The 13,438-nt window shown below is 35.7% G+C and overlaps 1 protein-coding gene across 1 annotated transcript in view; it reads left to right on the plus strand.

The window, feature by feature from the left end:
• The window catches only part of LOC133661298 (neuron navigator 3-like), a 396,870-nt gene extending 384,232 nt beyond the window's left edge, over window positions 1-12,638 (plus strand). The window contains exon 11 of the mRNA XM_062064429.1: window positions 12,236-12,638. Within this exon, the coding sequence (XP_061920413.1) occupies window positions 12,236-12,638 (403 nt within the window). The remainder of the gene's footprint in view (window positions 1-12,235) is intronic.
• Window positions 12,639-13,438: the final 800 nt, after the last annotated feature.

A 13,438-nucleotide genomic window follows, 5' to 3' on the forward strand; every position in this document is an offset into this window, starting at 1 on the left:
GAAATCTGGGGATTTTTGGAATTAGTCAAGGGAAAGCCCGCAATTCCCGAAAAAGCTGAACAGTTTGAAGTTGGAACAATTTGAATCGGGTGAAAAATGTGGAAGGTAGAGCGTGCCAAAATCTGGAGAAGAAGAATAAATAGGTGACTTTTGGTGTAAAAAAAAAAGCACAACATAAAACAGTTATTTTTCAGCTCCAGCTTCTTTTTCACGTCTTAAAATGAGATTTTCTCAACACTTTCAATCAGCTTATCAAACTGAGAGTGTGTTATTATTTTGTGTGTCAGGTCAATAAGATCCAGACCAGTTTTCCCTCTTCTCAGACAGCCCATGATTAATCCTCGCCACCTTACAGTGAAAGACGCGTCGGTATCGATCGGAAAGTCCGTGTTGGAAGAAACGCCGCCGAGATCTTCAAGGCCCAATCTCAGTCCTTATCTCTTTGGGCTCGGGGGGGATTTAACAGGTCATGTGATGTTGTTGGTGCCGTGTTTACACCGACAACAAGCCCGCTGCTCAATTATTCATGGCTGTGGAAGGCAAGCACGTTCAAGAAAACACAAGTCTTTCACCAGACCCGTCATTTGGAAAGTCAGTCAAGTCAGCGTTTGCCGACTTGTCCGAACTGGATCGTTCTTCCCGAGAAAAAAAACTTTTGATCACTTTTAAAGATAGCTTTAGAACGTGCAATATACCTAAAACATGTACTGTGTACACAACCCAAAAAGCAGTGAAGTTGATTGATCTGATCACTAAGTGTAAAACCATCTGCTAAGTTCAGGAGCATAATCTACCTTTATACAAGAGATCCACCCATTATATAGCATTTTGACGTATATCAGTATTAGCCTCGTTTTATCAGTGTCTGCCTTTTTTTATGCCCTACAGCAGCAGATACAGTATCTACAAATAGGATACCAGGAAGTTGTATTAAAAAATAATAAATACTGAAGTAGATGGCAGTAAACACTGCTCAAACACTGAAATGCTGAATGTAGTATGAACATTACAATAGTTTGAATGTTGAAGAGTTTGAATTTCCAGGAAAACTGGAATTTGGTTTGCAACTTTGGAAAGTGTTAGTTTGAATGTCCAGGATGAGTGGAATGTGTTGATGTTGGAATGGTTTGAATAGGTTGAAAAATGTGGGAATTGTGCAACTTGGAAAAATGTCCCATTCATTTCAATGGGAACTTCCTGGAAATGTGGGAATTTTGGGACAAGTGAGATTTTTTTGAAAATGATTAGGAGCATGAATGTCCTGAGTAAGTTGAATTGGTTGGTGTTGGAATTGTTTAAATCGTTTAAGAAATGTTGAAGTAGTAACAGTTTTATAATTTAAAAATAGTATTACGGTATTTCGGGAAAACCGGGAATTTTTCAAGTTCTTAAACCAACTTGGTTTTTTGTCCTGATTCAGAGGAATGTTTTGACAGTGGAATGGTTGAAATGGGTTGAAAAATGTGAAAGGAGCCATCGCACTGAAAAAGGTTGGAAATAAGGTTAGAAAAAACCCAGGAATTCCTGGAAATTTTTTGAACGTGGAAAAATGGTTGTTTGAATTTCCAGGTTGAATTGAATGTGTTGAAGGTGTAATGGTTTGAATTGGTTGAAAAATGTGGGAATTGTGGAAGTTTAAAAAAATGGATAATTCATTTTAAATGTCTCTAAAAACTGGGAATTCTAGGAAATCCGGGAATTTGTTTATAATTATTGAAGAAAAGCCCACAAATTTTGAATTTTTTGAAGTTGGAACGGTTTGAATCGGATAGAAAATGTGGGAGTTGTGAAACTTTGAAAAATGTCCCATTTTTTTCAATGGGAATTTCACAGAAATTTCGGGAAAAGAGGGAATTTTTGGGAAAATGGTAAGAACAGTGTGAATGTTCTGAATGAGTTTTGAATGGTTGTTGTTGGGATTTTTCAAATCGGTTGAGAAATGTTGAAGGAGTAACATTTTTAATTGAGAAATGGTATTACGGAATTCCTGGAATTTGGGGAAAACTGGGATTTTTTGTTGTTGTCCTGATTAAGAGGAATGTTTTGACAGTGGAACGGTTGAAATGGGTTGACAAATGTGAAAGGAGTCATCGCACTGAAAAAGGTTGGAAATAAGGTTTGAAAAAACCCAGGAATTCCTGGAAATTTGTTGAACGTGGAAAAATGGTTGTTTGAATTTCCAGGATGAATTGAATGTGTTAAAGGTGTAATGGTTTGAGTTGGTTGAAAAATGTGGGAAATGTTTTGTTTAAAAAAATGCATAATTAATTTTTGAATGTCTCTAAAAACTGGGAATTCTAGGAAATCCGGGAATTTGTTTATAATTATTGAAGAAGAGCACACAAATCTTGAATTTTTTGAAGTTGGAACGGTTTGAATCGGATTAAAAAAAAAGTGGGAGTTGTGGAACTTTGAAAAATGTCCCATTCTTTTCAATGGGAATTTCATGGAAATTCCGGGAAAAGGGGGAATTTTTTTGAAAATGCTAAAAACAATGTGAATGTTCTGAATGAGTTTTGAATGGTTGTTGTTGGAATTTTTCAAATCGGTCGAGAAATGTTGAAGGAATAACATTTTTAATTGAGAAATGGTATTACGGAATTCCTGGAATTTGGGGGAAAAAATGTGGTCCTGATTAAGAGGAATGTTTTGACAGTGGAACGGTTGAAATGGGTTGGAAAATGTGAAAGGAGTCATCGCACTCTCTAAAAACTGGGAATTCTAGGAAATCCGGGAATTTGTTTGTAATAATTGAAGAAGAGCACACAAATCTTGAATTTTTTGAAGTTGGAACGGTTTGAATCGGATAAAAAATGTGGGAGTTGTGGAACTTTGGAAATTGTCCCATTCTTTTCAATGGGAATTTCATGGAAATTTCGGGAAAAGGGGGATTTTTTTGGAAAATGCTAAAAAAAAAGAAGTGAATGTTCAGAATGAGTTTTGAATGGTTGTTGTTGGAATTTTTCAAATCGGTCGAGAAATGTTGAAGGAGTAAAATTTTTCATTGAGAAATGGTATTACGGAATTCATGGAATTTGGGGAAAACTGGGAATTTTTTTTTTGACCTCATTAAGGGGAATGTTTTGACAGTGGAACGGTTGAAATGGGTTGAAAAATGTGAAAGGAGTCATCGCACTGAAAAAGGTTGAAAATAAGGTTAGAAAAAACCCAGGATTTCCTGGAAATTTGTTGAATGTGGAAAAATGGTTGTTTGAATTTCCAGGATGAATTGAATGTGTTGAAGGTGTAATGGTTTGAGTTGGTTGAAAAATGTGGGAATTTTTTTGTTTAAAAAAATGCATAATTAATTTTTGAATGTCTCTAAAAACTGGGAATTCTAGGAAATCCGGGAATTTGTTTATAATTATTGAAGAAGAGCACACAAATCTTGAATTTTTTGAAGTTGGAACGGTTTGAATCGGATTAAAAAAAAAGTGGGAGTTGTGGAACTTTGAAAAATGTCCCATTCTTTTCAATGGGAATTTCATGGAAATTCCGGGAAAAGAGGGAATTTTTTGGAAAATGCTAAAAACAATGTGAATGTTCTGAATGAGTTTTGAATGGTTGTTGTTGGAATTTTTGAAATCGGTCGAGAAATGTTGAAGGAGTAACATTTTTAATTGAGAAATGGTATTACGGAATTCCTGGAATTTGGGGAAAAAAATGTGGTCCTGATTAAGAGGAATGTTTTGACAGTGGAACGGTTGAAATGGGTTGGAAAATGTGAAAGGAGTCATCGCACTCTCTAAAAACTGGGAATTCTAGGAAATCCGGGAATTTGTTTATAATAATTGAAGAAGAGCACACAAATCTTGAATTTTTTGAAGTTGGAACGGTTTGAATCGGATAAAAAATGTGGGAGTTGTGGAACTTTGGAAATTGTCCCATTCTTTTCAATGGAAATTTCATGGAAATTTCAGGAAAAGGGGGATTTTTTTGGAAAATGCTAAAAAAAAAAAAGAAGTGAATGTTCAGAATGAGTTTTGAATGGTTGTTGTTGGAATTTTTCAAATCGGTCGAGAAATGTTGAAGGAGTAAAATTTTTCATTGAGAAATGGTATTACGGAATTCATGGAATTTGGGGAAAACTGGGAATTTTTTTTTTGACCTCATTAAGGGGAATGTTTTGACAGTGGAACGGTTGAAATGGGTTGAAAAATGTGAAAGGAGTCATCGCACTGAAAAAGGTTGGAAATAAGGTTAGAAAAAACCCAGGATTTCCTGGAAATTTGTTGAATGTGGAAAAATGGTTGTTTGAATTTCCAGGATGAATTGAATGTGTTGAAGGTGTAATGGTTTGAGTTGGTTGAAAAATGTGGGAATTTTTTTGTTTAGAAAAATGCATAATTAATTTTTGAATGTCTCTAAAAACTGGGAATTCTAGGAAATCCGGGAATTTGTTTATAATTATTGAAGAAGAGCACACAAATCTTGAATTTTTTGAAGTTGGAACGGTTTGAATCGGATAAAAAAAAAAGTGGGGGTTGTGGAACTTTGAAAAATGTCCCATTCTTTTCAATGGGAATTTCATGGAAATTCCGGGAAAAGGGGGATTTTTTTGGAAAATGCTATAAAAAAAAGAAGTGAATGTTCAGAATGAGTTTTGAATGGTTGTTGTTGGAATTTTTCAAATCGGTCGAGAAATGTTGAAGGAGTAAAATTTTTCATTGAGAAATGGTATTACGGAATTCATGGAATTTGGGGAAAACTGGGGAAAAAAAATTTTGACCTCATTAAGGGGAATGTTTTGACAGTGGAACGGTTGAAATGGGTTGAAAAATGTGAAAGGAGTCATCGCACTGAAAAAGGTTGGAAATAAGGTTAGAAAAAACCCAGGATTTCCTGGAAATTTGTTGAATGTGGAAAAATGGTTGTTTGAATTTCCAGGACGAATTGAATGTGTTGAAGGTGTAATGGTTTGAGTTGGTTGAAAAATGTGGGAATTTTTTTGTTTAAAAAAATGCATAATTAATTTTTGAATGTCTCTAAAAACTGGGAATTCTAGGAAATCCGGGAATTTGTTTATAATTATTGAAGAAGAGCACACAAATCTTGAATTTTTTGAAGTTGGATTGGTTTGAATCGGATAAAAAAAAAGTGGGAGTTGTGGAACTTTGAAAAATGACCCATTCTTTTCAATGGTAATTTCATGGAAATTCCGGGAAAAGAGGGAATTTTTTGGAAAATGCTAAAAACAATGTGAATGTTCTGAATGAGTTTTGAATGGTTGTTGTTGGAATTTTTGAAATCGCTTGAGAAATGTTGAAGGAGTAACATTTTTAATTGAGAAATGGTATTACGGAATTCCTGGAATTTGGGGAAAACTTGAAAAAAAATGTTGTCCTGATTAAGAGGAATGTTTTGACAGTGGAACGGTTGAAATGGGTTGAAAAATGTGAAAGGAGTCATCGCACTGAAAAAGGCTGGAATTGAGTTTAGAAAAAACCCAGGAATTCCTGGAATTTTGTTGAACGTGGAAAAATGGTTGTTTGAATTTCCAGGCTGAATTGAAGGTGGAATGGTTTGAGTTGGTTGAAAAATGTGGGAATTGTGGAAGTTTTAAAAAATGCATAATTCATTTTTAATGTCTCTAAAAACTGGGAATTCTAGGAAATCCTGGAATTTGTTTATAATTATTGAAGAAGAGCACACAAATCTTGAATTTTTTGAAGTTGGAACAGTTTGAACCAGATAAAAAAAATGTGGGAGTTGTGGAAATTAGAAACATTTCCCATTATTTTAAATGGGAATTTCATGGACAATGCTAAAAAAATAGAATTTTCTGAATGAGTTTTGAATGGTTGTTGTTGGAATTTTTCAAATCGGTTGAGAAATGTTGAAGGAGTAACATTTTTCATTGAGAAATGGTATTACAGAATTCCTGGAATTTGGGGAAAACTGGGATATTTTTTTTGTCCTGATTAAGAGGAATGTTTTGACGGTGGCACGGTCGAATGTGGGAGGAGTATTTGCCGGAAAAAAGGGTGAAAATAGGGTTCGACAAAACGGGAATTCTGGGAATTCCTGAAATTTTTTTGAACTTGGAAAAATTATAGTTATAATTTCCAGGATGGTGGAATGTGTCGAAGGGGGAATGGTTTGATTCGGTTTGAAAAACGTGGAAATGGTTGAAGTTTGAAAAACGGGCCAATTCATTTTAAACGGGAATAATGTCCCGGAATTCTGTTTTTTTTTCTTTTGACTTTCTTTCTTTTTCTTTTTTTGCCATTGCTCAAAAATAAAAATAATGACAAAAAATCCATGTTATAATGAATTATTTTCAAGGCTCCAATTAGTTCAAATTTTTCACTTTAAAATGTTTTATGTGGTAAATATTGCATATATTGTGTAGTTGCCATATAAAAACAAAGTTTTCTTTGACAAAAGAGCATAAAACAAACAAAATAATAGTTCAAACGTAAAATGGACAGATATATCTGAAGTTGATTTAAGTAATTTAAGTGATGAAAGTAAAAAATTTAAAAAATAATACAAATGTATCACTTTATGAGTGGGGCACCTTTTGGATCCCAAATATATTTAGTGGTATTTTATTTATCTTTTCACTGTGATTACTCAAAAATATGAAATAATTAAAATCAATGGTGTCCTGCATTATTGATCTTTTAGGGCTCTAATTACTAAATACTGCATATTTCAGTTTTACGATAAAAAACAAAGTTGTTTTTGACAGAAAAGCCATAAAACCTTTTTTTTTTTTTTTTTGTTGATATAGAGATTTACTGTATGCGTTAAATAAAAAATAATAATACAAATTAGACTTATTTTTAACATTTTAATAACTGAGACCTTTTATGGTCCCCGGGACCCCGACAGGTAAAATAAATACAAAAAATCCATATATTTTGTTATGGTTTGAAATGAAAAATATCAAAATGGCCCCCACATGCTTTAATTTTTCCATTTGCGGCCCTCAGTGGAAAAAGTTTGGACACCCCTGGTTTACACAGTCACACTTTAGGGGACCTCTGACGGTATGGCATACTTGCCAACCCTCCCGTTTTTAGCGGGAGAATCCCGGTATTCAGCGCCTCTCCCGACAACCTCCCGGCAGAGATTTTCTCCCGATAAACTCCCGGTATTCAGCCGGAGCTGGAGGCCACGCCCCCTCCAGCTCAATGCGGACCTGAGACTGAGTGGGGACAGCCTGTTCTCACGTCCGCTTTCCCACAATATAAACAGCTTGCCTAACGAATTCAAACGAATGGAAACAAGAATTTTAGTTCATCCAGGACAGTTCGAAGGGGAAGGTGTATGTTGCCTGTAAATATGTAGAACAGACTTCTCCATTGAACACGGTGGCCGAAATGATATACTCATCATGAACGGAGAAGTTAAACAGGACAATACTGCCATCTAATGGATAGCCACCGGAACACTGAAATTCAATTATTTATTTTATGTAAATAAAATAAATAAATATATATATATATAGCTAGAATTCACTGAAAGTCAAGTATTTCATACATATATATATATATATAAATATATATATATGAAATATATATGAAATACTCAAGTTGGTGAATTCTAGCTGTAAATAACCACACCCCCCGCCCCCGCCCCCCCCACCTCCCGATATTGGAGGTCTCAAGGTTGGCAAGTATGCGGTATGGGGACAAAAAAAAACAGGTCCCCTAAAGGGAAACCTTTTTAAATGATAGTCAGATCCATTTTTAAGCTTTGGCCCATATTTAATTTGAACTTTTTTTTTTGTTTTTAAATGGTCCTCAATAGTCACGTACAAATGTGTGTGAATTATGCAAAATGATTTCAATTTGGCCCCCCATGAAGCATATTAACTTTTTTTCCCCCAGGGTCCGCAGTAAGAATGATCAGCACATTACTTTATCAATCCAGAGATTTAAAGACGTGTATGAGCTGTCTGGGCAGGGGACATTTTACCAAATTGTTTTTATGCTTACATAACCTGTAGAACGGGTGGTCCCCACAAGTCATGAACAAAAACTTGGTCCCCATTCCAAATGATAACCAGAGTGTGTGTGTGTGCGTGCATGTGTGTGTCCTTAAAAATGGCCAACTCACAGAACTTACTCCTATGTGTGTGTACGGTCAAATCTACCTAGCAACAGCGGTCGGTCCTCACAACTACAGAAGTAAAAAAAATGTTTTTACTTTGTGTGTTTTGCATTCTGAAGTGAGGTTGCAACTCTCTACTCCCATCTAGTGCTAGATATATTTTTGTCATCATTCTAGCTATAGTGGAAAGGGGGGCCCTCACAACCTACTGACCAAACGTGGGTCCACACAAAGTAGGCAAGACGTGTGTGTGTGTGTGTGTGTGTGTGTGTGTGTGTGTGTGTGTGTGTGTGTGTGTGTGTGTGTGTGTGTGTGTGTGTGTGTGTGTGTGTGTGTGTGTGTGTGTGTGTGTGTGTGTGTGTGTGTGTGTGTGTGTGTGTGTGTGTGTGTGTGTGTGTGTGTGTGTGTGTGTGTGTGTGTGTTGACATCACAAGCTGTTGATAGAGATGTGATGTGAAGATGGCACCCCAGTGGTGCCCACTCACCACCAAAGGCATATTCCGTGTTGCACCAGAGGATCATGTCCAATTTTGCTAACATGAACGTTATTATTGTTTTTTCTAAAAGAAATAACAGATACAAAAAATTCAAATTCAAATTAAAATAGAGTGTCATGAAACATGTGTAAAAAGGAGTAGGAAGAAGCAGATCTTATTTAAATCCAACTCTTTTGTCCTAAGTCAGGGGTGTCCAAACTTTCTCCACTGAGGGCTGTACGCGGAAAAATTTAAGCATGCGGGGGCCATTTTGATATTTTTCATTTTCAAACCTTAACAAAATATATGGATTTTTTTTTTTTTTAACCTTTAGGGCTCCAGGGGACTATAAAGGGTCTCATTCATTAAACTGTTAGAAATACACTACCGTTCAAAAGTTTGGGGTCACCCAAACAATTTTGTGGAATAGCCTTAATTTCTAAGAACAAGAATAGACTGTCAAGTTTCAGATGAAAGTTCTCTTTTTCTGGCCATTTTGAGCGTTTAATTGACCCCACAAATGTGATGCTCCAGAAACTCAATCTGCTCAAAGGAAGGTCCGTTTTGTAGCTTCTGTAATGAGCTAAACTGTTTTCAGATGTGTGAACATGATTGCACAAGGGTTTTCTAATCATCAATTAGCCTTCTGAGCCAATGAGCAAACACATTGTACCATTAGAACACTGGAGTGATAGTTGCTGGAAATGGGCCTCTATACACCTATGTAGATATTGCACCAAAAAACAGACATTTGCAGCTAGAATAGTCATTTACCACATTAGCAATGTATAGAGTGTATTTCTTTAAAGTTAAGACTAGTTTAAAGTTATCTTCATTGAAAATAAGGACATTTCAATGTGACCCCAAACTTTTGAACGGTAGTGTAAGTCAAATTATTATTATTGGTTTTTATTTAACGCTTACAGTAAATCTCTATATCAACTTCAGGTTGATAAAAAGTTTTAAAAAAAAAAGATTTTCTGTCAAAGACATCTTTGTTTTTTATAGTAAAACTGAAATATGCAGTATTTAGTAATTAGAGCCTTAAAAGATCAATAATGCAGGACACCATTGATTTTAATTCTTTAATATTTTTGAATAATCACAGTGAAAAGTTAAATAAAACCCTACTAAATATATTTGAGATCCAAAAGGTCCCCCACTCATAAAGTGATACATTTTTATTAGTTTTTTTTTACTTTTAACACTTAAATTACTTAAATCAACTTCAGATATATCTGTCCATTTTACGTTTGAACTATTATTTTGTTTGTTTTATGCTCTTTTGTCAAATAAAACTTTGGTGTTTTTATATGGCAACCACACAATATATGCAATATTTTTTTCCACATAAAACATTTTAAAGTGATATTTTTTAAGTAATAATACATTATAACATAGACTTTTAGTCTTTTTTTTTTTTTTAGCAATGGCAAAAAGAAAAGAAAAATAAAGACAAAAGAAAAAAAACTGCCTGCATGGCAGCTTTTGTGTCAACATTGCAACTTTTTCTTGTTAGATTTGTTTTTTTTTTAATTTTTGCAATATTATCAATTTTGCAATTTTTGCAGAATGTGTGGCAGGCCGGTAAACAATTAGCTGCGGGCCGCAAATGGCCCCCGGGCCGCACTTTGGACACCCCTGTCCTAAGTCATTTAATAACATAATGGTTCCTTTGTCAGTCTTGAACACAACAACAGTAGATGAATGAATGAATGAATGAATAAACATCCATACAGTTGACGTCAATAAGCAGTCACATGATTGACTTATCATTGAATTTCAATACTTTTGATTCAGTAAATGAAGGATTTTAATATCTCTCTATGTCCAACATTATATATTATTCAAACTGATGTTTTTTGTCACACCATTAGTAATTAAGTGTACTTTTGTACAGACCCCAAAAGCAGTAAAGTTGGCACATTGTGTAAATGGTAAATAAAAACAGAATACAATGATTTGCTAATCCTTTTCAACTTATATTCAATTGGATAGACTGCAAAGACAAGATGCTTAACGTTCGAATTGGAAAAAATGTTGTTATTTTTTGGGCAAATATTAGCTGGTTTGCACATGGGCAACTTCAGAAAACCACTGTCAGTAACGACAGTTTGTCGCTACATCTGTAAGTGCAAGTTAAAACTCTACTATGCAAAGCGAAAGCCATTTATCAACAACACCCGGGCCCGAGCTCATCTAACATGGACTGATGCAAAGTGAAAAAGGGGTTCTGGGGTCTGACGAGTCCACATTTCAAATTGTTTTTGGAAACTGTGGACGCCGTGTCCTCTGGACCAAAGAGGACAAAAAACATCCAGCGCAAAGTGTAAAAGCCAGCATGTGTGATGGTATGGGGGTGTATTAGTGCCCAAGACATGGGTAACTTACACATCTGTGAAGGCGCCATTAATGCTGAAAGGTACATACAGGTTTTGGAGCAACATATGTTGCCATCCAAGCAACTTTACCATGGACGCCCCTGCTTATTTCAGCAAGACAATGCCAAGCCACGTGTTACAACAGCGTGGCTTCCTAGTAAAAGAGTGCGGGTACTAGACTGGCCTGCCTGTAGTCCAGACCTGTCTCCCATTGAAAATGTGTGGCGCATTATGAAGCCTAAAATACCACAACGGAGACCCCCGGACTGTTGAACAACTTAAGCTGTACATCAAGCAAGAATGGGAAAGAATTCCACTTCCAAAATGTGTCTCCTCAGTTCTCAAACCTTTACTGAGTGTTGTTAAAAGGAAAGGCCATGTAACACAGTGGTGAACATGCCCCTGTGACAACTTTTTTGCAATGTGTTGCTGCCATTACATTCTAACTTAATGATTATTTGCACACACAAAAAAAGAAGTTTATGAGTTTGAACATCAAATATGTTGTCTTTGCAGTCTATTCAATTGAATATAAGTCGAAAAGGATTTGCAAATCATTGTATTCTGTTTTTATTTACCATTTACACAACGTGACAACTTCACTGCTTTTGGGTTTTGTAGTTATTTCCCCATATTTCTGCACAATAACTCAGATATGGTAACACTAGCGAGCAGTATAGAACATGGAGTGATTTTGGGTCCAGAACATATTTTGCTTGATTCATTATTGAAATATTTCTTGCCGCTTTATGTTGTATATTTTTATTTGAAATTTCCAACATGTTTATTTATATTACTCTTTCAATATCCCTCTATTTGTGTTGGACTTTCTCTTCTGCTTCCACTGGATAGCATTATTTTAGTTTGTTTTTGTTGAACCTATCAACATTCATACACATATTTCAATTCCATACAGTCTATAAAAAAACCCAACATATTTTATAGGAAGCTGTAGAGTACAAGGCCTTTTCTCCACATAAGGATGCAGTGCAGTGTTTTCCCCAGCAGAGGGCGCTACAGTTGGATGCCGCCACATGCTCTTGTGTCCAGCTGCATGTGTGTGAGGCTGTGTTATGACGTCATCACATTGCTTTTGTTGCAATGGCGGATTGAGCTCGATTAAATCTTCATTTTGTATCTGTGTCCCTCCAGAAAAAAAGATGTCTGCTTAATAGAGGATCTTCATGAAGTAATTAATCACTAATTATCACTAGAGGCGTGCCCAATGTTAATGACGTCATTGTGTGCGTGCTAATATGATGTCATTATTTCATCATTTGACCTGCAATAATTGTAATAAATCCTCTGTGTTGGCAGCACACTGGAGACCACCTTTGACACCACCGTCACCACCGAGGTCAACGGGCGGAGTCTCCCTGCCCTCGCCGGCCGCCCCTCCCCCATGGCCTGGCGCCTGGGCCAGACGCCCACGCCGCGTCTGCAGGCGGGCGAGGCCCCCTCCGTGCCCGGCGGCTACACTGCGCCCCGGGCCGCGGCGGCGGGCGCCGGCGGCCCCGCGGCAGGGCGCTACGGCGGGAACCCCGACCCCTCCAGGTTTGTGTACAGCGCCCCCCTGAGGCGGGCGGGGCCACGGGGGGAGCAGGGCGAGAGGGGCGGCGGCGGACTGGATGGAGGGAAGCAGACGGAGGTGGCGGGGTACGTGAGCGACGGGGACGTCCTGGGGAAGAACGCCCGCTTGGATGACGTCACCAGCGGGTAGGATGCTAACACATGCTAACCTCTTCTGCACACATCTGCTGTTTATGATTATTCTCTTGTTGCAATTATTACTTGTTTACATAACTTGTAAACAAAATGTATTACTTTTTCCAATATAGGTCAAACATGAACAAAAAACATATTTTGTGTTGTAGAAAACACAACAAATGAAGGTTATATAAATAAGTGTTTTTGTATATATATATATATATATATATATATATATATATATATATATATATATATATATATATATATATATATATATATATATATATATATATATATATATATATATATATATATATATAAACAGTATATATACACATGAATGTATATATGTGTGTGTATATATATACATGAATGCATATATGTGTGTAAATATATACATCAATGTATATATATATGTGTATATGTATACACATTAATGTATATATGTGTGTATATATATACCTGTATACATGTATGTATATGTGTAAATATATACATGAATGTATATATATATGTGTGTGTGTGTATATATATACACATGAATGTATATGTGTGTATATATACTGTATATACATGTACACTATATATATGTGTATGTGTGTGTATGTGTATATATACATATATATATATATATATATATATATATATATATATATATATATATATATATATATACATATATATATATATACACACATGAATGTATATATGTGTGTAAATATATACATGAATGTATATATATGTGTATATATATATATACACACTAATGTATATGTGTGTGTATATATACAGTACATGTATGTGTGTGTG

The sequence above is a fragment of the Entelurus aequoreus genome, linkage group LG12 (genome assembly GCF_033978785.1).
Source record: "Entelurus aequoreus isolate RoL-2023_Sb linkage group LG12, RoL_Eaeq_v1.1, whole genome shotgun sequence".
In the NCBI taxonomy this organism is placed as follows: Eukaryota; Metazoa; Chordata; class Actinopteri; order Syngnathiformes; family Syngnathidae; genus Entelurus; species Entelurus aequoreus.